Source organism: Agelaius tricolor, unplaced genomic scaffold (genome assembly GCF_023055355.1).
Source record: "Agelaius tricolor isolate 1412-34295 unplaced genomic scaffold, bAgeTri1.0.p SCAF_20, whole genome shotgun sequence".
Classification (NCBI taxonomy): Eukaryota; Metazoa; Chordata; class Aves; order Passeriformes; family Icteridae; genus Agelaius; species Agelaius tricolor.
In genome coordinates, this window is record NW_027269280.1 from 12245826 (window position 1) to 12269817 (window position 23992).

A 23992-nucleotide genomic window follows, 5' to 3' on the forward strand; every position below is an offset into this window, starting at 1 on the left:
GATTCAAACACTCAGATTCAGTCTGGCATTCTTTCAGGCAGGAATGATTTGGTGGGAAGGGAGCTTGAAGATCATTTTATCCCAACCTTGCCATGGGCAGGGACAGCTCCCATTGTCCCAGGGATCCAGGGGCAGCCACAGCTTCAGTCTGTGCTCACAGGGAACAATTCCTTCCCCATTTCCCACCCATCCCTGCAGTGAGAAGCCATTCCCTGTGTCCTGTCCCTCCTTAGCAAAGCCCTTCTCCAGAATTCCTGCCACTTCTCCCTTCCTGTTCCCATATTGGCACACAGATGGCAAAATCTGACCTTTTTCTCAAATAAACCATTAAAAAACCCACCCTGGCTAAGGAGTCTGAGCATTCCCAAACAGCCTTGGGGAGCTGGGATCACAACCAGCCCAGCTGGAGCTGTCTCAGCCAGGAAAGGAGGCACCAGGTCACCTTTGGCACTGGGATAAACTCACAGCTCCGTGCCCAGTGCCATCCCATGTCCCAAATCCCCCTGCTGCACTCAGGGTGGCACCAGCTCCTGAAGGGTTTTCAGCATTCAAGGCAGAGGAGTTTTTTGAACCTGCCTGAAAAGCTGAAATTCCTTCATTCTCCACCCAAACCTGAACAAGCTCCACACAATGTTCACACTCGGGAACAAGCTGGGGTTGAGATAAAGAAATAAACACAGAATATCCTGCAGATGTTCCATTTATCCTCCTCATTCCCATAAAGAGGCAACAATCCCTCCCTCCCCTGGCCAGAGGAAAAGCAGCTCCTTCATATCAAAGCCTCAGCACTTAAATATTTATCCAAGTGCCTGTCCCCACTTCCCTGGATGCCTGAATTTCCAGGCTCGACTCTGACTGATCTATTATTCTCTTTTCCAAGCACAAAGTGGAACTTTTTTATTACAGCTGCAAATTATAAAGCTGGGAAATTCTTTGAAGGGAGTTCGAGCCAAACAGGTTTTTTCCCCCCTCCTCCTCCTCCTCAGGGCTGCAGGAACAGCACTGGGAGCAGACAGGGGCAGGAAGGAGCTGACAGAGGTAATTTCCAGGATCCTGGAGCTGGAGCTGTTTCTCATTAAGCCCCTTCTGTTTTCTTGGTTGCCACTGTTACGTTTCCTTGAGGGCACTGAGGGTGAGCTGGGGCCAGCCAGGGCTGCTGAGGCTGAGCCTCCTTCGGATGGAGAAACTTCCACAGGGATTCAGCCCCGGAATGGGGCACCCTGAGGGGGTTTCCCCATCGCCAGACAGCACAACCTCAGCCAGGTGGGGCAGATCTGGACAGTCCTGGAATGGTTTGGGTGGGAAGGGACATTAAATCCCATCTCATCCCACCCCTGCCATGGCAGGGACACCTCCCACTGTCCCAGGCTGCTCCCAGCCCTCACCAACCTGGCCTGAAAAACTCCCAGGGATCCAGGGGCAGCCCCAGCTGCTCTGGGAGCTCCATCCCAGCTCCTCACCACCCTGCCAGGGAACAATTCCTGATTCCCAATATCCCATCCATCCCTGCCCTCTGGCAGTGGGAGCCATTCCCTGGGTCCTGTCCCTCCATCCCTTGTCCCCAGTCCCTCTCCAGCTCCCCTGGAGCCCCTTTAGGCCCTGCAAGGGGCTCTGAGGTGTCCCTGGAGCCTTCTCCTCTCCAGGTGAGCACCCCCAGCTCTCCCAGCCTGGCTCCAGAGCAGAGGGATGGGTGGCCCGAGGACCACAGAGATTCCCACAGGATCATCCAGTCCCACCCCTGCCATGGCAGGGACACCTCCCACTGTCCCAGGCTGCTACCAGCCCCAGGGTCCAACCTGGCCTTGGACATTCCAGGGATGCAGGGGAAGCCCCAGCTCCAGAGCAGAGGGGCTCCAGCCCTTGGAGCACCTCCATGGCCTCTCTGGGCTCTGAGGAACACTCCCTGCTTTGGTTTTCATCCCATTATTGCCAAGGAAGCCCCTGGAGCCCTTGGCCAGCCTGGGCCAGCACAGAGGGTCAGGGCTGGGATGGCAGGAGGGTCAGGACAAGCTCCCACAAACCTCTTGAACCACGAAGAAATGAACAGGGGAGCTGCTCCTGGCTGGGAGACAGAGCTGGGCAGAGCTCAGGCTCTGCCAGGCCCAGCAGTGGTCAGTGCCAGCCTGGCCAGCGCTGCCCTCAGCCCCTGCCCTCCCCGTGCCCTCCCTCCCAGCCAGGAACGCGGTGCCACCTCTCCCAGGGTGCTCATCCTTATCTAAATTCATCCTCACGCCCGTCTGGCTTTGAAAGGAGCCTCAACTCCTCATTAAAGGACACGGTGAGAAGTTTCTCCTCTGAGCACGGTAAAGCTCCAGCGGCTCTGGATGGAATAGCAGGGCCGTAATTAACATTAATGACACTCCTAAGGAGCGCCACAGCCCGGAGCAGCGGGACGGTTCCAGCACGGAGCCAGGTTGGTACGGGGACCACTCATCACTGTCACCTCACGGTGTGCAAAGCATCCTTTGAGGGAGCTGGACACATTCCAGGAGCTGTGCACAGCTCCACAGCCCGGCAGCAGCAGCGAGATTAATCAGGGGGATGATTTGGAAGCACAGGGAGAGATGCTGCTCGTTTTGCTCTCCAAATTCCTGCACTGCCACGCTCTGCCCCTCGCTGGAGTTCCAGGCTGGGCTCTGGTTTCAGGATAAATAACAGAGATCATGGGATCCTTGGAAATCATGGAGTCCCCAAGTGCCACATCCACACGGCTGTTAAATCCCTTCAGGGATGGGAAATCCAGCCCTGCTCTGGGCAGCTGTGCCAGTGCCTGACCTGAATCCCAGACCTCCAAAAACCTGGGAGCTGAGGGCCCAGAGGTGAAAAACTGAATCTCAGACCTCCAAAAACTTGGGAGCAAAGGGGACAGAGGTGAAAAACTGAATCTTAGACCTCCAAAAACTTGGGAGCAAAGGGGACAGAGGTGAAAAACTGAATCCCAGACCTCTAAAAAACTGGGAACTGAGGGCCCAGAGGTGAAAAATTGAATCTCAGACCTCCAAAAACTTGGGAGCAGAGGGGACGGAGGTGAAAAGCTGAATCCCAGACCCACAAAAATCTGGGAGCTGAGGGAAGAGAGGTGAAAAACTGAATCCCAAACCTCCAAAAGCCTGGGAGCAGAGGTCTTCTCCACCATCCCCACCCCACTGAGCCCCTGCTTAGACTGTGCCTCAGATTTAATCATTTAAGCTGGTCCTAAACAGGCCCTGATGGATTGGCCCACCCTGCCCCTGCCCTGGCCCAGCCTGAGGCCGTTCCCTCTGCTCCTGTCCCTGTTCCCTGGGAGCACAGCCCGACCCCCCCGGCTGTCCCCTCCTGGCAGGAGCTGTGCAGAGCCACAAGGGCCCCCCTGAGGCTCCTTTTCTCCAGGCTGAGCCCCTGCCCAGCTCCCTCAGCCTCTCCTGGGGCTCCAGCCCCTTCCCAGCTCCGTTCCCTGCCCTGGCCATGCTCCAGCCCCTCCATGTCCATCTTGTCATGAGGGACACAAAAGTGACCCCAAGATCTGAGGTGTCTCACAGGGGACGGGCCCTGCCCTGCTCCTGCTGCCACCTCAAGGCTGGCATAGCCCAGGTGCCAGTGCCCACCTTGGGAAGAGGCTCCATATGGATCATTCCCACACGTTGGGCACGTCCTGCTGCATCCACCTGCTCTGCAAACATCAATCTCCTGCTCGTGCCCAGTGCCAGGAGCCCACCTGCCTTTCCAAAGCTGGGCAATGTCACAGGAGCTGCCTGGATGCTCTCCTGAATCCTGCCCATGCAGAACATGCAAGCATCGATCCACCAGGTGGATGGGAATTGCTACAAGGGGAAACATCATTATTATCAAGGTTGAGGAACAGCAGAATTAATGATCCATCAGGGCCTGTTTAGGACCAGCTTAAATGATTAAATCTGAGGCACAATCTAAGCAGGGGCTGCTCAGTGGGGTGGGGACGGTGGAGATGACCTTTGCTCCCAGGTTTTTGGAGGTTTGGGATTCAGTTTTTCACCTCTCTTCCCTCAGCTCCCAGATTTTTGTGGGTGTGGGATTCAGTTTTTCACCTCCGTCCCCTCTGCTCCCAAGTTTTTGGAGGTCTGGGATTCAATTTTTCACCTCTGGGCCCTCAGCTCCCAGGTTTTTGTGAGTCTGGGATCCAGTTTTTCACCTCTGGGCCATGATGTTCCCAGTTGGGCAGTAGACTTGGCCAAGTACCACAGGAAATATCCCATTGTGAGGAATTTGCAATGTGGGATGGAGAAAAAACACCCCCAGGACAGAAAGTGTCTAAAGTTAAAGTTGGAAATAGGTCAAGGAAAAAGGAAAAGAAGAAGCTGGGGATGTGCTCTATCACCAGGTCACATCTGAACTTCATGTCTGACTTCACCCAGCCAGGAAATCCTCATCCCAGTCTGGAAAAATCCCACCAAAAATCCACCTCGGCACCAATGGAGCAAAAGGGGAGGAAATGAACCCTCAGAAGGCTTTGAACCAGCAGGTTTTTCCACCAGGAAAACACCCACACCCGGAATGTCACTGCAGCAACACAGGACAAGGAGAACTCATGGAAAATTTAGCCAAAATCCAGCTGCCTTGAGCTGGAGGAGCCTTGTGCACCACAAAAATGTAATGTCCCATCCTGTCCAGCAGCTGCTGGAACTCAGCACGTCCCCAGGGCTGGGTCCTGCTCCCATCCTCCCTCTCCAGCTGCTTCCCAGAGGATGCTCCTTGGAGCTCATGGATCTGGCCACAGCAGCGTGGCAAAAGGAGCCACAGCTGGGAGCTGAGCAGGGTTTGGGCTCAGCTGCCCTTCACAAGGGTCAGGGATGAAGGGGGGGTCAGGGGATGGATCTAAGGAGGGGTCCAAGGATGAAGGAAGGGTCAAAGGACAGGCCTGAAAGACACAGGATGGGTCTAAGGAGGGGTCAGAAGGAAGAAGGATGGGAAAAAGATGAAGGGTGGGTCTAATGAGGGGTCCAAAGATGAAGGATGGGTCAAAGGACAGGCCTGAAAGAAAAAGGATGGGTCTATGAAGGGGTCAGAGGAAGAAGGATGGGTTAAGGAGGGGTCCAAAGGTGAAGGATGGGTCAAAAGATGAAGGCTGTGTCTAATGAGGGATCTAAGGATGAAGGATGAGTCTAAGGATGAGTCAAAGGACAAAGGGTGGGTCAGAGAAGGAAAGGGCTCCAGGGTCTAATGAGGGGTGCAGGGATGAAGGACAGGCCCAAGGACAGGCCTAAGGATGAAGGAGGGGTCCAAATACGGGGGAAAGGATGAAGGATCTGTCTAAGGATGGGCCAAAGGACAAAGGATGGGTCCAATGTGGGGTCCCAGGATGAGGGGTGGGTCCAGGGACAGGTGTAAAGATGAAGGATGGGTCTGAGGATGGGTCTAAACATGAAGAATGGTTCTAAGTACAAAGGAAAAGTCTAAGGATGAGCCTAAGGATGAAGGATGGGTCTAGTGAGGGATCCCAGGATGAGTCCAAGGACAGGTCTAAAGAAGAAAGATGGGTCTAAGGATGGGCCCAAGGATGATGGATATGTCTAAGGACAAAGAAAAGGTCTAAATACAGGTCAAAGGATAAAGGATGGGTCAAAGGACAAAGGCCAGGTCTAATGAGGGGTCCAGAGATGAAGGATGGCTTCAAGGAGAGGTCTAAAGATGAAGGCCAGGTCTAAAGATGGGTCCAAGGACGATGAGTGGGCCTAGGTAGAGGTCAGAGGATAAAGGATGGGCCAAAGGACCAAGAACTGGCCAAAGGCCAGGTCTAAAGAGGGGTCCAAGGATGAAGGATGGGCTAAAGGGGAGGCCTAAAGATGAAGGCCAGGTCTAAAGAGGGGTCCAAGGACGAAGGGTGGGCTAAAGGGGAGGCCTAAAGATGAAGGCCAGGTCTAAAGAGGGGTCCAAGGATGATGGGTGGGCCTAGGTAGAGGACAAAAGAGAAAAGATGGGCCAAAGGATGGGCCAAAGGGTAAAATCCACCCACTCCTTCCAAGGGTTAACAAGCCCTTAACGAGCTGGACTTCTATTCCCCAGCTAATGGATTTTTGAGACCTCCCATTCCAAGTTTGTTTCTTCCCTGGCTCCTGGCTGATGGATAATCATTAACTACCCATGAGAGACTCCAATGGCCCGTGGAATTCATGAGGTATTAAATGGGCATTATTTTATCAGCCACTCTCAATGTTTTGTTTGGGTTTGAGGACCATTCCTGAGATGTTTATGGGCTGTGGATTTATGGAAGTCAGGGGATCTTTTCAGGAGTAATGTTCCGTACCTCGGAGTTACGGTCGACAGCTGGAGACTCCATGCGGGAAAATTGGAGGCTGGGAGCTCCAAAACAAAAAAATCAGACTTAACCCCTGCCTCAGAAGGTCTTGGCACACAGAAATGATGGATTAAACACCAGGAATAAGATCCAAAACACAACATTCAAAGGAGTTTATGAGCTGTCATCGGGAATCAAGCAGTACAAGGTGGCCTTGCTCGGGAGGGGACCCGGTCGCTGCTGCTGCTGTCACAAATAAATGGTGCTGGTTTATTTTCTGTCTGTGCCAAGGTGGAAAAATCCAGGGGGAGCAGCCTCAGAGAACCCTGAGGGCTCCACTCCATCAATCCCAACCCACAGCTCATAGGGAGAGAGATTTCTCCTCCTGCCAAAGTCACCCCAGAGCCCCTTTCACCCCATCCTGAGCTGAGGAGGAGATAAAGGGACTTTGGATAAGTGGCAGGACCCAGGGAATGGCTCCCACTGCCAGAGGGCAGGGATGGATGGGATATTGGGAATTGGGAATTGTTCCCTGGCAGGGTGGGCAGGCCCTGGCACAGGTGCCCAGAGCAGCTGGGGCTGCCCCTGGATCCCTGGCAGTGCCCAAGGCCAGGCTGGACACTGGGGCTGGGAGCACCTGGGACAGTGGGAGGTGTCCCTGCTCATGGCAGGGGTGGCACTGGATGGGCTTTAATGTCCCTTCCATCCCAAACCATTCCATAAATCAGCCTGAGGGACACCAACCTCTCTCCTGGGAGGGTCTCAGAAGGGCCCTTGCAGAGACCAGGCAGGATGGAGTTAAATCTCCTCCCCAAATCACTCCAGGAGATCCCACCCAGCACTTGGGATCCTCAAACTCTCAGCTGTCCATGTCCAGCCCCTCCTTCCATGCTGGAACAGGACACAGGGAACAAAAAGCCCCAATCCAAAGCAACCCAAGGGCCCAGGAGCACAACAAAAACCAGGAGGGGTTGATCAGGGAAGGCTCCAAACCCTCCTCCAGGGATGAGCTCCCTCCTGCAGGAAGCACAGAGGACTCGGACTTCAGGAACACTGTAAAAGTGTGGCATTAAAAAAAAAATCCATCCTCAAATTCCACGGCCATAAAATAACAATTAGCTGAGAAGAGCCAGAAAATATTTCAATTTTAATCCACTTTTTATCTGTGCCAGGCATTTTCCACCTCATCCAGGCTAATAAACAACTTCCACTCCAGCAGGGCTGTGCTGGAAAAAAAGAGGGAAAAAAGAAGAAGCTGCCTCTTTAATGCACTAATTACAATCCCGAAGCACTAATGGGATTAGCAGGCAGGATTTAGTGGTTGTCTCCTGCAAAATCATTAAGTGCCATTAGAGAAAATGAAGTTCCCTGCTTCTCCAAGAGGTTTGCAGGAATCCAGATCCAACCCGGCGCAGCAGCCCCTGGAGCACAACGGGGCCCTGTCAATATTGGCTCTTCCCTTGATTAATTCCCTAATCAGGAGCTGAATTTGCCCTGCACCACTGGGAAGGGAGCACTGGAGACACTGGGAGAACTGGCTGCAGTCAGGCAAAGGAATCATGGAATGGTTTGGGTGGGAAGGGACCTTAAAGCCCATCCAGTGCCACCCCTGCCATGGCAGGGACACCTCCCACTGTCCCAGGCTGCTCCAAATCCCATCCAACCTGGCCTGGGACATTCCAGAGATCCAGGGGCAGCCTCAGCTTCTCTGGGCACCTTGTGTGGAGAGGGATGAAGGCAGAGGGGACATCACTGTGTGTTTGTGTCACCCTATGTGGCATTTCCATCTGCATGCCTTTCCCTGTTCCTTCCCTTTGCAGGGAATTCCAGGCACCCCCTCCCCACACTGGGGAATCAGTGACCAGAAGATTCCATGGTGTCCAGCTCCAGGTCAGGGTGACCACAGTGCTGGAAGGTGTCCCTGCCCTTGGAATGACACGAGCTTTAACTCCTTCCAGCCCAAACCTCCATTCCTGTGATCCCTGCCTGACAGGGACATCTTTCCCAACATCTCCAGCGCTCCCTTCCCGCTGCTGCCCGGCAATTTCAGCTCAGGATCATCAGGGAATACCCAGGGACCAACCCAGGGATCAAACAGGGCCAGCTCTGCCCTGGGTGAGACCCTCTCCAGCGGATGGCAGAGCATGGATCGGGGCTGGAATGCCGAGAAAAGCGGGAGGAGGGAGAGGCAGCTCCCAGGAATGCTCCCTGGGGACACGGGGCTGCTCCTGGGGACCCAACAAAGCCAACACTTCTCCAGTGCCTGAGCATGAGGGTGGCCTTCCAGGAGGCTTTTCCAGCTGAAATGGCTTTGTTCCCAAAAGCTAAAAGCCCTGAGAGAACAAAAATTCCCAGCTCAGGGGAAAAGGAGGGTGGATGCTCACCCTCACCCCTGCACAATGACGGCTGCCACAGCCCGGGGGACAAGTGACACCGCCACGCTGAGGCCACCAGACACATCTGCCACCCCCAAACCTGCCCTGGTTCCCTCTGCCCAACAAGGGCAGCTCCAGGTCAGGCACTGGGAGCACCTCAGTGGATTTAACCCTTCCTGTACCCCAGTTGGAGCTGCCCAAACACCACGGACAGGCCGGAGGGGCTGTGCTGTGCCAAAGCTTCCATGCTCCCTCCACAGCCCTCAGAGGACTCTTCCCAAGATTCTGGCACGGCTTTTTTATCCCCAAGAACTCCGAATCTGGGGACAAAAGGAGCAGCTTGTCCTGGGATCCTGCTTTGGACCAGCTCCATCCCGAAACGCCCTCAGGGAGAGGCGGTGATGTCCCAAAGGGGCCACGAGTTCCCTCTGCCACCCCGTGCCATGGCAGGAGGAAGGTTTTCCGAGCAGGGCCACGGAAAGGGAAGGAAAGGGATAGGGAGGGAATGTAGGGATGCCAGGGAATCCTTTCCCTGCACAGCAGCAGCCTCTGCCGGCAGCGGAGCCGCAGAGCAGGAGCCGCGGGATGCGGCAGATTCTGGATGGAAAAGATCCCGGGGGATCTCCAGAACACAAACTCCTCTCCATGAGGATTTATAAATCCATATATCCACTTTGCAGCTGGAAGGTGATTATTCCCATCTCTCTCCGGCGTGCACTCACTCCCCCATGCAGCTCTCACAGCCATTCCCGTGCAGCAGCTGGAAAACCCAACCCTCCCATCCCACATTCCAGCATGGCCAGCAGCAATCCTGGAGCCCCTGGGTGCTCCCCATCCACCCCAAAATGAGATCCTGGGGGAGCAGAACCCCATCCCACAACTTCCCAGCTCCCCACCCACCCCAAAATGAGATCCTGGGGGAGCAGAACCGACACCATCCCACAACACCCCCGCTGCAAGGAGCTGCAAAAAGGAATTTCCATACAAAACCTCCAAACTAGACACATTATTTAGGGATAAAAATCCTTTTCCCAAGGCGCTGGGATGAGGTTTACCCCTCTCAACACACACCCGGGGCACCACTTACTTGGGGTGTGCACCTCATCCACCCCAAAATGAGATCCCGGGGGAGCAGAACCCCATCCCACAACTTCCTAGCTCCCCATCCACCCCAAAATGAGATCCTGGGGGAGCAGAACCGACACCATCCCACAACACCCCTGCTGCAAGGAGCTGCAAAAAGGAATTTCCACACAAAACCTCCAAACTAGACGCATTATTTAGGGATAAAAGTCCTTTTCCCAAGGCGCTGGGATGAGGTTTTCCCCTCCCAACACGCAGCAGCACCCGGGGCACCACTTACTTGGGGGTGTGCGCCTCATCCACGCGGTGCCCCAGCTGGAACTCGTGGGATTTGCTGCGGTGCAGCGCCGTGAATCCCGGGATGAGGTGGATCAGCTTCCTCGACGAGGGCGGGGGAGTCCCGGGGGGCTTCAGTTTGTTCCTGCGGCGCACGGGGGGGGGTCCCCGGCGGGGTCATGGTGGTGACGATGTTGGGGGTGCGCGGGGGGGTGTGCGCGGCGTGGCGCTGCCTTGGCGACGGCGGCAGCGAGCGGTGCCCGGACTCCAGCGGTGGGCACAGCCCCGGGTGGCCCTCCACGGTCAGGCGGTCCACGTGCGTGTACATGGGGCCGTGGGACGAGCTGGCGTGGCAGTGGTGCTGCCCGCATTTGGGTGGTACCTTGGGGCTCGGGTGCGTCCTGCCCCAGGGCCCCGGCTCCGCGCTGGGGCAGCCGGGGCTGTTCTCCTTGCCCGGCTCCGTGCTCGGCCACTGGATGGTCCAGTCCTGCTTGGAGAGGCTCCCGCCTGGAGAGGGCACAGAGACACGGCCGTGAGGTGCGGCAGAGGGTGGGGATTTGTCGCAGACATCTTTTCGTGAAAAATCCTTTCCTTAGGATTTTTCCTCCTGAGAAGATGAGAGGCCTCAGGAATGAAATGTAAGCAATGGTTATCTGCTGCTGTGGAATGCAACAGGTGCATCTGGGATTGGCCCATCTTGGTTTGTTTGTAATTCATGGCCAATCACAGTCAGCTGGCTCGGACAGAGAGTCCAAGACAGAAGCTTTTGTTATCATTCTTTGCTTTCTATTCTTAGCTGGCCTTCTGATGAGGTCTTTTTCTTCTATTCTTTTGGTATAGTTTTAATGTAATATATATCATAAAATAATAAATCAAGCCTTCTGAAACATGGAATCAGATCCTCGTCTCTTCCCTCAACATAAGACCCCTGTGAACACGGTCACAGGGATTCTCTGATCAGCCCTGCAGGGGTTAAAGGTCCCATCCCTGGGAGGGTTTATGGGGTGGATGGGGCTGGGAGCAGCCTGGTTGAGTGGAAGGCATCCTTGCCTATGGACTGGGATGATCCTAAAGGTTCCTTCCAACCCAGCTGTTCCATGATTGATTCAATGCTGGCACTGCATCCCAGCAGGAAGCTTCTCTGTGTTACAGAATCTTGGAATGGTTTGGGTGGGAAGGAACATTAAATCCCATCCAGTGCCACCCCCTGCCATGGCAGGGACACCTCCCACTGTCCCAGGCTGCTCCCAGCCCCAGTGTCCAGCCTGGCCTTGGGCACTGCCAGGGATCCAGGGGCAGCCCCAGCTGCTCTGGGCACCTGTGCCAGGGCCTGCCCACCCTGCCAGAGAACAATTCCTAATTCCCAATATCCCATCCATCCCTGCCCTCTGGCAGTGGGAGCCATTCCCTGTGTCCTGTCCCTCCATCCCTTGTCCCAGTCCCTCCCCAGCTCTCCTGGAGCCCCTTTAGGCCCTGCAAGGGGCTCTGAGGTGTCCCTGGAGCCTTCTCCTCTCCAGGTGAGCACCCCCAGCTCTCCCAGCCTGGCTCCAGAGCAGAGGGATGGGTGGCCTGAAAGCCACAGAGATTCCCACAGGACCATCCAGTGCCACCCCTGCCATGGCAGGGACACCTCCCACTGTCCCAGGCTGCTCTAAGTCCTGTCCAACATGGCCTTGGGCATTCCAGGGATGCAGGGGCAGCCAGAGCTGCTCTGGAGATCCCACTGTGGAGCCTCACCACTCCAAGAGAGGGATTTCCAGGGGTGGAGGTGTCCCCACGTGTCCCCACCATCACCAGCTCCTGCTGCCACCCCCAATGGTGGCACTGGGATGGTGACACCCCTCCCTCCCATAATGAGGGGGCTGTAATGAACAGAGGCTCCTCTCCACTCCTAATTATCCATCACCAGCAGGAGCCAAGCAGCACCTTTGGAGCATCCCAGGGATGATCCAGGAGGAATTTGGTCCTCAATCCCAGCTCAAGGCCCCTCGACTGAGGCCTTTTGATTGTCCCCACCAAGGAAAACCCAAATCTCCTCATTTTCCAAATCTCCTCCTTCCCCTCCCTGGCTGCGTTGGGAATTGGATCCTCTCCCCTTGCTCCAGGCTTTTCATGGGAATGTTCCACTTCAAGCTCCAGGGGAAAAGGAGAGGCTTGGGAAAGGAAAGGTTTGGGTTGAAAAAAAGCTTTTAGTCAAGGGGTGGAGGATGGGGCATGAGGAGTTTGCTGGAGTCATTTTCTCAGAGCACAACATCAAAATAACTGATAAAAAAGGCCAAAATAATTGTAAAATATGAAAAAATGAACAGGAAAAAATTCCCAAATAACTATAAAGTATGTTTAAAATAACAATAAACAATTTCTAAATAATTGTGAAATATTAAAACATGTATAAACAGAAGAATAAAAATTAAAATAATATTTAAAATCTTTACAATTAAAATGAATTAATTAGAATGAATTAAAAATTAAAGTAAAGCAAGTATTAAACTTTTAGAAATTAAAATAAATTAATCAGAATAAAATATAATTAAAAGGTTTAAAATTAAAATTAACTGAAAATAAAAGTACATCAAAATAAAGAAAGTGAAAAAATAAGTAAAAATTCTAAAAAATAAAAAAATTAATTAGAATATATAAGAAGTACAAGAAATGAAAAGTAAGAAGTAAAAATGCTGTAAAATAAAATTAATTCGATCAAATAAGAAATTAAAAGAAATAAAAACTATCAATGCTTAAAAATAAAATAACTCATTAGAACGATGAATAAATAAAAATAAATTAAAATAAAAATAAGAATAGTAAAAATATTTGCAAAAAAGAAATTTGAAAAGTATCCGCTATGCAAATCACCGCGAGCCTATGCAAATCCTGCTCTTCCCATTGGCCGCTTCCGTCGCCTTGATTTGCATAACGCCGAGCCGGCCCGGCGCTAATTAGCGGAGTTAATGAAGATGGGGCGAAGACGTCCCTGCACCCCATGGGAATAAAATCCACCCCCGGTCCGGGCTGAAAATAACCGGGAAAAGGCGGGAGAACGTAATTCCAGAGGGGAAGGTGGCAGGCAGCGAGATGGGATCAGCTTAAACCGGGAATGCGCTTAAGAGGGGAAAAAACAACAAAAATATCCCAAAGCTCCTCCGGCTCCAAAGCCTGTTAGGGGCGGGAGGATCCCGCTCCCTCCCGGCGCTCCCCGCTGCTGCCGCTGCTGCTGCTCCGATTCCCGGCTGGAAATGCACGGGGAGAGATGGGAGGGAAGGAAAGTCCCCTGTGTCCCGTTTGTTCCCTGATTGCTCCTCAAAACTTCGTTGTTTTTTTTAGATTCCAAATATTATATATTATATTATGTTATTTCATATTAAATTTAATATATATTATTTATTAATTATTATATAGTCTAATATACAGTATTTCTTTAATATATTATATATATTAAATATATATGTATTAAGTATATATTTATTTATTTACGTATGTATATATACATGTTCAATATATATTATGTATACATACATATTAAATATATTATATATATTTAATATACAGTATTTCTTTAATATATTATATATATTAATGATTTCTTTCTATATTATTTCTATATATATTTTATATATTTATTTATATATTTATATATTAAGAATATATGTAATATAATTATATTTATTATATGTATTATATAATTATATATGAATACACATGTTATATATGATATATTATATATTATGTATAATATTATTTAATATATATTATACTTTATAATATAAGAGAATAGATAAGATAGAAAAGATTATATAATATATGTTATTATATATATTATAATTATATTATATATACATTATATATTTATATATACATTATATATAATATTTATATATACATATAATATATATATTATATGTATATATAATTAGATTATATGTAATAGATAATATAATATATTTTTTATTATATAATTTTATCTATTATAATATAATCATATTTATTCAATAAAAATTATGTTCTTTTTTTGATATGAGCCACAGCCACCTCCCAATCCCACGGGACACTTCTCCTGTCCCTGTGGATGCTCCCTTGGGGTGAATTTGGCTTCAAATCCCCTCGGATCCAACCCATTTCATCAGGGAAACTTTTCCCAAACTTCTCCATTAAAAACCGACAGGAAAACACTCCTGGGAAGAGGAGGCAGCGCTGGGATGCAGCTCATGGATCCAGAGATGGAAAAATCCCACCTGTCCCAAACCACAAAAAGCAAGGTTTGCTTTGTTTTCCTACAAAGAAAGGCTGGGAACAATTCCCACGGGAGCTGGGGCAAGGCAGCCCAGCTGCTCCTGGGGACGCTCCCAGTGCTCCTGCCCTTCCCAAAAGCTGCTCCAAACTGGAGATTTTGGGATGCCCAGGGTGTTTTGGGAACCAGCACACACATGCCAGGATAGCAGCCTCTGGAATGGACTCTGGAATCCTCAGCCTGGCAGCACTGGGATATCAGGAAGGTCAACTCTTCCCTCCTGTCCATCACACCAGCACAGCTCCCAAATTCCCTCCAATTCCCTTCAAACTGGGTTTTTCCTGCTTTTCCCTCACTGCTCTCGACCCTGTCTGACCCCACGCTGTCCCCAAGCCACCCTCAGCCTTCCCAGGGCTCATCAAGATCCCATTCCAGCTCATTTTTCCCGGTAGGACACTTAAAAACCTGCACACATCCCCCAGCAGTCACAGCCCATCAACTCCTGCAGCCACAGCTCCTGGAGGATTTAATATTCAATTAATCCCGCCCCGAGATCAAACCCCAAAACAAAACCCCAAGGATCCCAGGAAAACCCAATCTTTGGTAACCCCACAAAGTAGGGGGTGAGTGTGGATGTGCCACGCTCTAATTTATGGGGTGCTCTGGGGTGTCACTGTGATATTTTATAAAAAATCCCTTTGCCAGGATTTCTTCTCCTAGGAAGCTGGGAAGCTTCAGCTTCTCCGTGTTTTGGTGCTTTGGAATGTGATTTGGAGAATTGTTGACCCAGCATGGGAATTGTTTTTAATTAATGCCCAATCACCATCAGCTGTGTCAGACTCTGAGTCTGTCCTGGGTTCTTATTACTGATTCTTGTCCAGCCTTCGGATGTCTCCTTTCTTTTTCTTTAGTAGAGTTTTAGTACATAATTTATTTTAATATAATATCATAATATCATAAATCAGCCTTCTAAGAACTTGGAATCAAATTCTCATCTCTCACCTCATCCTGGGGACCCTCACAACACCACAACACCGGGGTTTTCCCTGCTGCCCCCGGGATGCTCAGCTTGGGAAGTGCCTCCTTTTCCAAGCCCATCCTGGCCAAATCCATCTCCATGAAACAGCCTCCAGCTCCCTGCCCAGGCAGGGGCGGCCTGGGAAATTAGAGGCTTCTAATTAATGACTCAATAAATAAAGATGGATGGGAAAGGTTAATCCTGAACCTCATTCCTGCTTTATGAATACAAATCTTGGCGACTCGGAATCAGCCGCTGCAGCTCCTGCCAAGGAATTCCAGCTTTTAAGGATGTAACTTGTTCATTAATTACATTTTTGGGATGAGAACAGTGTATTGATTCACAAGGAGATAAAATGCTGCTAAAATACAGATTAAAAGGTGTTTCTGAGGCAGTTGGTGCATTTGGGGCTCCTTTGGTGGGGGCTGTTATATCCCAATGGATCTAAAATCCCAACACTGCATCCAAAAAGCATCACTGCTGTCCCGGGATGCTTTTCTATCCCCATCCTAAAGATTCCCAGACAGGTCCTCAGGGCTGGTATCTCACTGTCATGGAGCCATGGAGCCAGCCAGCAGCTCCAAATCCCTGGAATCCAGCAGATGGGTGGATGGTGGATGGATGGAAGATGGATGGATGGGTGGATGGATGATGGATGGATGATGGATGGATGGATGATGGAGGGATGGGTGGATGATGGATGGATGATGGATGGATGATGGATGGATGGATGGATGGATGGATGATGGATGGATGGATGGATGGATGATGGATCCATGGATGGATGGATGGATGGATGGATGATGGATGGATGGATGGATGGATGATGGATGGATGATGGATGGATGATGGATGGATGGATGATGGATGGATGGATGGATGGATGGATGGATGATGGAGGATGGATGGATGGATGGATGATGGATGGGTGGATGGATGGATGGATGATGGATGGATGGATGATGGATGGATGATGGATGGATGGATGGATGGATGATGGATGGATGATGGATGGATGGATGATGGAGGATGGATGGATGGATGGATGATGGATGGGTGGATGGATGGATGGATGATGGATGGATGGATGATGGATGGGTGGATGGATGGATGGATGGATGGATGGATGGATGGATGGATGGATGGATAAAAACAGCACAGCACCCCCTAAGTGCACCCCAAAGCCACAACTCCATCACTGCTCAGTCCCCATCAGGCCAGGGGGACATTCCCAAGGTCCCAGCAGTGCTGCTCTGCCCATCCCAATCCCACATCCCACCAAAACACGCTGCCTGGACCATAGGGAGTCTGGAGCAGGGTGGGATGATCAGCTCCCAGTGCCCCCCCTCATCCCAAGGCACCCAGGGAGCATCCTGCCCTTCCCTGGCCAGAAATCCCACTGTTCCCAACTCCCTGCTGGCAGGAGAGGGGCAGGGACTCTGCTCCTGCTCTCCCAGGGGGTGAAAAGAAGGTGAATTCCTGGGATGGAGCTGTTTGCTTGGCAGAGGCAGGGAACAGGAGGAGCTTCCCACACCCAAATCCTCAAGAAATTCAGGGAGATTTGGTCTCCTCCACTGCCTGGGAGCTCCTGCACCCCTCAGGTCACCTCCCTGTCCCCAAGGTTGTGTCATCCATGGGACAATGCATCTCCAGGAGGGCACAGACCCACAGCAGCTGGCATTTCCAAGGATCCAGATCCAGCTCTGGCAGAGCAGGAGTGGCCACAGCAGCATCCCAGCAATGCCAAAGGGACAGAGCAGGCAGAGCAGTGGGTGATGGATGGAGTTAAATGGGAAACACAAACACTCCCTGCTTGCTGGCTCTCCCCTGCTGGGATCCAATGGACCACCAGGAATGCTGGCAGCCCCATCAGCTGCCCCATTAGGGAACAAATGGAGCAGCAGCATCCCACAGACCTCTGGTACTTCCATCTCCTCCTCCTTCCATCTCCTCCTCCTTCCATCTCCTCCAGCTGGAAAACTCCAGAGGAACCAGAGAAACTTCCTGCAGCTGCCCAGTCAAAGGCCAAGGTGGATTTTCCAAAGCAGGGAATTCCCTGGGCCGAGAGGGCAGAGGAGAGAGTGGGATTTGTGTGGAGCAGCCTTTAAAAGTCAGAGGTGTTTGAACAAAGAGCAGCTGAGAGCCTTCCCCAGGCTCCCAGGGAGGCACCACCGCCCTTGCTCAAATAGCAGGGAGACCTGATGGAAATGCCGAGGGGAAGAGAGGCAGGAGCTGGGTTTAGGGAGCTGGAGACGGGGTTGATCCCTAGGGAATGGCAGGCTGGGCTCAGACAGCCCCACCTCGCCCCAGTGCCACTGTCCCCAGCACAGGGTGGCACTGCCACTCTGTGCCACGTGGGAGAGGATCCAACAACCAGAACTGGTGGATGAGGCCAAAGTCTCTCCAGGCTGGAGCTGGAATCCCTCTCTGGGACATTCCGTGCTCTGGGGACACTGCTGGGCCCCCAAAGCTGCCCCTCCTTGAAACCATGTCCCCTGCTGTCCCCAAGGGCTGCTCCACACCTGCAATGCCCAGCAGGGCTCATTCCCAGCCTCCCAAACCCTGGGGTGCAGCTGCATTGGAGGAACCTCTCTAGAGGGGACAGGAGCCAGGCAGAGGGGTCTGGGGTCCCCAAATCATGGGGGTCTGGGGTCCCCAAATCACGGGGGTTTGCTGCTACCCCAGAGTCACCCCCTGTGCTGGCAGTGGCCTTCCTGAGCTGGCACCACAGCACCAGTTCTGTGCTGCCATCCATGGGGATGGGCTGTGCCAGAGGGGCTGGAGCGTGGCCAGGCCAGGGAACGGAGCTGGGAAGGGGCTGGAGCCCCAGGAGAGGCTGAGGGAGCTGGGAAGGGGCTCAGCCTGGAGCAAAGGAGCCTCAGGGGGGCCCTTGTGGCTCTGCACAGCTCCTGCCAGGAGGGGACAGCCGGGGGGGTCGGGCTGTGCTCCCAGGGAACAGGGACTGGAGCAGAGGGAACGGCCTCAGGCTGGGCCAGGGCAGGGGCAGGGTGGATTTTGGGGAAATTCCTCCTGGAAAGGGTGGTCAGGCACTGGCACAGCTGCCCAGGGCAGTGCTGGAGTCCCCATCCCTGCAGGGATTGAACAGCCATGTGGATGTGGCACTTGGGGACATGGGGCAGTGCTGGCCTTGGCTGTGCTGGGGATTGGCTGGACTAGCTCCTAAAGGATCTTTTCCAACCCAAAAGGTTCTGTTGTGACCGATCAAGGCTCGGATGGGACCCGGTGCCAGCATAGCCGGACCCTGCCCAGCCCAGGTCGCATCTCCCGAGCCTCGGCCCTGCTCTGCCCCCGGTACCGGCGCGGCTGCAGCCGGAGCGGCTCCGGCAGCGACTGAAGAGCGGAGCTCTGCTGCCACCGCCCGGGGAGCAGCAACGCCGCCCGCACCGCACAGCGCCGGGAACCGCGCATCCAGCGCCGGGAACCGCGCATCCAGCGCCGGGAACCGCGCATCCAGCGCCGGGAACCGCGCATCCAGCGCCGGGAAGGGCGGGCGGGGCTGGGCATTCCCTGGGAAGGGGTCTGGGAATGGGGGCTCCGCTCCGAGCCAGCCGGAGGCGATGCTGGAGCTGCCCTGAGCTTTCCCCTGAGGCTCCTGACTGAGCAACTGCAGGCAAGGGAGGTCAGGAGACCCTATAAATCATGGAATGGGCTGGATTTGGAGGGGCCCTCATCCAGTGCCACCCCTGCCATGGCAGGGTCACCTCCCACTGTCCCAGGTGCTCCCAGCCCCAATGTCCAGCCTGGCCTTGGGCACTGCCAGGGATCCAGGGGCAGCCCCAGCTGCTCTGGGCACCTGTGCCAGGGCCTGCCCACCCTGCCAGGGAACAATTCCTGATTCCCAATATCCCATCCAGCCCTGCCCTCTGGCAGTGGGAGCTATTCCCTGTGTCCTGTCCCTCCATCCCTTGTCCCCAGTCCCTCTGCAGCTCTCCTGGAGCCCCTTTAGGCCCTGGCAGGGGCTCTGAGGTGTCCCTGGAGCCTTCTCCTCTCCAGGTGAGCACCCCCAGCTCTCCCAGCCTGGCTCCAGCCCTTGGGGCATCTCCATGGCCTCCTCTGGGCTCACTCCAGCAGCTCCTGGAGTGGATTATCACCAGGGACAATCCCTCCTGATGTTGGAGACCCCATGCCCAGGGCCAGCTCTGCAGGTGGGGTCTCACCTGAGCAGGGCAGAGGGGCAGAATCCCCCCCTCCTTTCCCTCCTTTCCTGCTGCCCCTGCTGGGGGCTCAGCCCAGGGCAGGGGGGTTTGGGGTCCCAGCTCTCACCCACCAGCACCCCCAAATCCTTTTCCCAGCACAGCTCCCAAATGTTCCCTGCAGGAAATGATTCCCAGCCAGCCCCAGGGGTGCAGCAGCTCTGCCTGCATTGAAGCCACGCTCCTGGTGCCATCAGAGCAGGATGGTGGCACCCAGCCCGGGCAGGCTGGGGGGACAGGGGACACTCACCGGACTTGTGGACACTGCGGAGGCAGGACAGGGACGCGTTCAGCCGGGCACACTCCTCACTGTTGGCCCCAAACTTCTCCACGGTGGCACAGACCTGGTCATCGGTCATGTCCAGCAGATCCTCCAGGCTGAGCTGCCCTGGGGCGATCTCCTGAGGGAGGAATGGGGCAGGAATGAGGGAGGAGGAGCAAAACCCCCCTGGAGCATCCTCTGCACCTCGGGGAACACCAGGGACAATCCATTCTCTTCAGGCCATGGACCCAAAGCCCTCCATTTCCCACCTGAAATCTCCAAGAAAACCTGGAGGAGCTGAGGTTTTATCTCCAGTTTTTTTACAGTTTTAGGTAAATCCAAACCCAGCTCAGCCTCTGGGAGCACCAGAAAAATCCATCCCTGAGTAAGAACATGCAGCACCTGAGCTTCACTCCAGAATTCCTTTTCCCTGGAGGTGGGATTGCCTTTGGGTGCCATCCTTTCAGTGCACCTGCAGGAGCCCAGGATGTGGCAGGAGGACACTGATGGGGACATGGGGTCTGTGTGACACACACTGGGGACAGCAACGGGGTGTCCTTAAAAAGGGGGAAAGGCGAAAAAGGGGAAAAAGGAGAAAGGGGGGAAGGGAAGGGGAAGGGAAGGGGAAGGGAAAGGGAAAAGGGAGAAAGGGAAAGGAAAAGGGGAAGGGAAAGGGAAAGGGAAAGGGAAAGGGAAAGGGAAAGGGAAAAAGGGAGAAAGGGAGAAAGGGAGAAAGGGAGAAAGGGAGAAAGGGAAAGGGAAAGGGAGAAAGGGAGAAAGGGAAGGGGAGGAGAGGAGAGGAGAGGAGAGGAGAGGAGAGGAGAGGAGAGGAGAGGAGAGGAGAGGAGAGGAGAGGAGAGGAGAGGAGAGGAGAGGAGAGGAGAGGAGAGGAGAGGAGAGGAGAGGAGAGGAGAGGAGAGGAGAGGAGAGGAGAGGAGAGGAGAGGAGAGGAGAGGAGAGGAGAGGAGAGGAGAGGAGAGGAGAGGAGAGGAGAGGAGAGGAGAGGAGAGGAGAGGAGAGGAGAGGAGAGGAGAGGAGAGGAGAGGAGAGGAGAGGAGAGGAGAGGAGAGGAGAGGAGAGGAGAGGAGAGGAGAGGAGAGGAGAGGAGAGGAGAGGAGAGGAGAGGAGAGGAGAGGAGAGGAAAGGAAAGGAAAGGAAAGGAAAGGAAAGGAAAGGAAAGGAAAGGAAAGGAAAGGAAAGGAAAGGAAAGGAAAGGAAAGGAAAGGAAAGGAAAGGAAAGGAAAGGAAAGGAAAGGAAAGGCTCCCTCTCTCCCTCTCTTTTCCCTTGGCCAGCCCTTACCTCCATCACCTCCTTGCGGATGTCGACGATGCGGAACCAGTGCAGGAGCTGGGGGAAGCCCTCCAGTTTGGCATTGCGCTCCTGCAGGGCCACCTTCCTCTTGCAGGACAGCTGCCGGCTGAAATACTTCACCAGTTTGCTCTGGAAAAGAAGGGGAAACCCTCATGGGATCCCCCACTGGCACCTGGGGCTCAGCTCTCACTCTGCCTCATCCCAAGGCCCCAAAACACTCCTGCAGCCAAGGGCAACACTCAAGAGCATCGAGGTTTGGTGTCCAAGAGGGAATTTCCCCCTTAAAAAATCCATTTATCAGCTCCTTCATCCCCAGGCCAGTGCTGGGGTCTCGTTCAGGGGGTGGGCAGCCCTTGGCACCCCCTGTGGGGTGTGGGGGGCACAGGGGGCACTGGCACCACTTTTCCCACAAACGCTGCCCCATCCCAGTGCGCCCAGCCACCCACTGGACACTTTTCCCATTTCTACTCCCGGCCTCAGGGCCAAGAGAGCCCTAAAGGACACAGACTCCTCTCTTACACCCGGGTTTGATGCCAAGAACACCCCAAACATCCTTCAAAAGCCACACTCCCCTCTTTTACCCCCCACAAAAACCCTACAAGGGGAGCAGCCTCAGCATCACATCCCAAGGCTGGAATGTGGCATTTTCTCCTCATTCCCCCCTCACCAACCAAATCTTCCTCTCTCCAGAGCCATCCCCCCTCTCTGTTCCTTTGCAGCCCCATCCCTGCTCGGATCACCCCCCAAAATCCCCCAAATCCTCCCACCCCGAGGCTGGAGCTGTTCCCAGCCACAGCCCAGCTCCCAAAATGAAGCTGCCCTCCTTTCCTGGGAATTCAGAGCAGGGCTGGGAAGCTGCTGGGATTTCCTGCTCCTGCTTTTCCAGCTGGGTGATTCCCCATTGCCTGCAGCACTAGATGGTGCTGTGCCTCTGCTCCTGCACACCCCAAAAACAGCCTGGTGGAATATGGGCTGCTTTGGGGTACAGGGGTGAGGGGAGAACCCCCTGGTGGGATTTGGGAGCTTTCCAATCTTTCCCCGCCCTTTCCTGGAAATTAAATTTCCTCCATTCCCCCCACCCTTTCCCCATTCCCAGCTCACCTCTCCATGATGGCTGTGGGGGCTGCCCTGTCCCCAGCCCCATTCCCACCCCAGGACCCTGATTTTGGCACTGGTGATGCTCAGAAATCACCTTTCTTCCCTTTGGGATCCCACCTGGAGAGGCTGAATGAAGAACAGGCTGGGGCCAGGATGTGGATTTTTTAGGAATTTCTTTTCCTGGTGTTTTGTGTCCATGCAAGGGCATTTTCTGGGAGACAGGAGCCGCCTCTGGGTGTGTTCAAAGTGCCTGGGGCTGCTTCAGCTCCAAAAGCCTGGAGTGTGTTTGGGGTGTGAGATCCGGGCTGATCCTTAAACCTTTGATTGTCTGGTTTGGGAATGTTTTTCCTTAAAAATCAGCCCTGGAAGTGGGGCAGGGTTCTGCAGAGCTGAGGGCTCCCTGCAGCCCCCCAGGTCCAGCTTTGCCTCATTTTTGGGGGTTGATTTTCAGGAATTAATCAGAGGTTGCCATAACCCCCAAAATCACCCCCAGGTGGGTGAGGGCCCTGCCAGGGTTGTCACCCCCTGGCAGCTTCTCCCCATCCTCAGCCTGGCTACCAGAGATTAATTCCTGAAAATCAACCCCCAAAAATGAGGCAAAGCTGGATCTGAGGGGCTGCAGGGAGCCCTCAGCTCTGCAGAGCCCTGTCCCAATTCCAGGGCTGATTTTTAAGGAAAAACATTCCCAAAACAGAGAATCAAAGGTTTAAGGATCAGCCCGGATCTCACACCCCAAACACACTCCAGGCTTTTGGAGCTGAAGCAGCCCCAGGCACTTTGAACACACCCAGAGGCAGCTCCTGTCTCCCAAAAATGCCCTTGCATGGACACAAAACACCAGGAAAAGAAATTCCTAAAAAATCCACATCCTGCCCCATCCTTCTCCATTCAGCCTCTCCAGGTGGGATCCCAAAGGGAATAAAGGTGATTTCTGAGCGTCACCAGTGCCAAAATCAGGGTCCTGGGGTGGGAATGGGGCTGGGGACAGGGCAGCCCCCACAGCCATCATGGAGAGGTGAGCTGGGAATGGGGAAAGGGTGGGGGGAATGGAGGAAATTTAATTTCCAGGTCGGGGAAACTCACTCCCATGAGCCCTTGAGTGACAGGAGGGGTCATTTTTAACCCAAAAGGGGACCCCGCTGGGACCCCCAGGTGCTCTGCTCCATGGATTTGCTCCAGACAAGGAAAAAGAAGCCCAAAAACCCCTCTGTAAAATCCAGAGGTTCTCAGTGTTTGCTGGGGATGGAAAGGGGAGGGAATTCCCTGCGGAGCTGCTCTGCCTCCCGCTCATCCCGGCACGGAGCAAATTTGGGAAATGCCGCGTTCCTCCTCCGTGCCTCAGTTTCCCTGCCTGGAAGCGGGCAGGGGGCACAAGGAGAGGGGCGGGAATCCCGCGGATCCCTGCCTTCCTGCTGGTGGAATTTGCTGCTGGTCCAGCTGCGGATGCTGCATTTTCCTGTGGAGCTGGGGTTGTTTTCCCACCTTCCCAGCGCCTTTCCCTGCCGCAGCCCTGCCCGGGGGAAAGGCAGGAGCGGTGCTCTGGGCTGAAGGAGTGAAACCAGCAGGATTCCCCTCTCTTTGGAGCATCCAGCAGCTCCTGGAACCCCGCAGCTCCTTGGAAACAGCGTCCCTGCCGCCCCGGGGGCGGAGGAGAGATGTCCCCGCTCCATGTCACGCCACAGGACCTCGGGTGACCCCGGCCAGGAGAGGGGCCGGGATCACCCAGGGCTGGAGCCGGATTTCCCAATTCCCCGAGCGGGAATTTCCCTGGGCTCATCCCAAAGGCAGCACGGCCGAGAGCGGCCGCTGCCCCCGGCCCCGGCAGGTTCCGAGCCGGTCTCCAAGGAGCCAAAGGGCGGCTGTTCCCCCCTGGAATGGG

General features: G+C 53.7%; 1 protein-coding gene across 1 annotated transcript in view; it reads right to left on the bottom strand.

The window, feature by feature from the left end:
• The window catches only part of KSR2 (kinase suppressor of ras 2), an 85360-nt gene that overhangs the window by 57025 nt on the left and 4343 nt on the right, over positions 1 to 23992 (bottom strand). Inside the window, 4 exon segments of the mRNA XM_071445699.1 lie at positions 9989 to 10146; positions 10148 to 10491; positions 19692 to 19842; positions 21004 to 21144. Coding sequence (XP_071301800.1) covers positions 9989 to 10146; positions 10148 to 10491; positions 19692 to 19842; positions 21004 to 21144 — 794 coding nt within the window.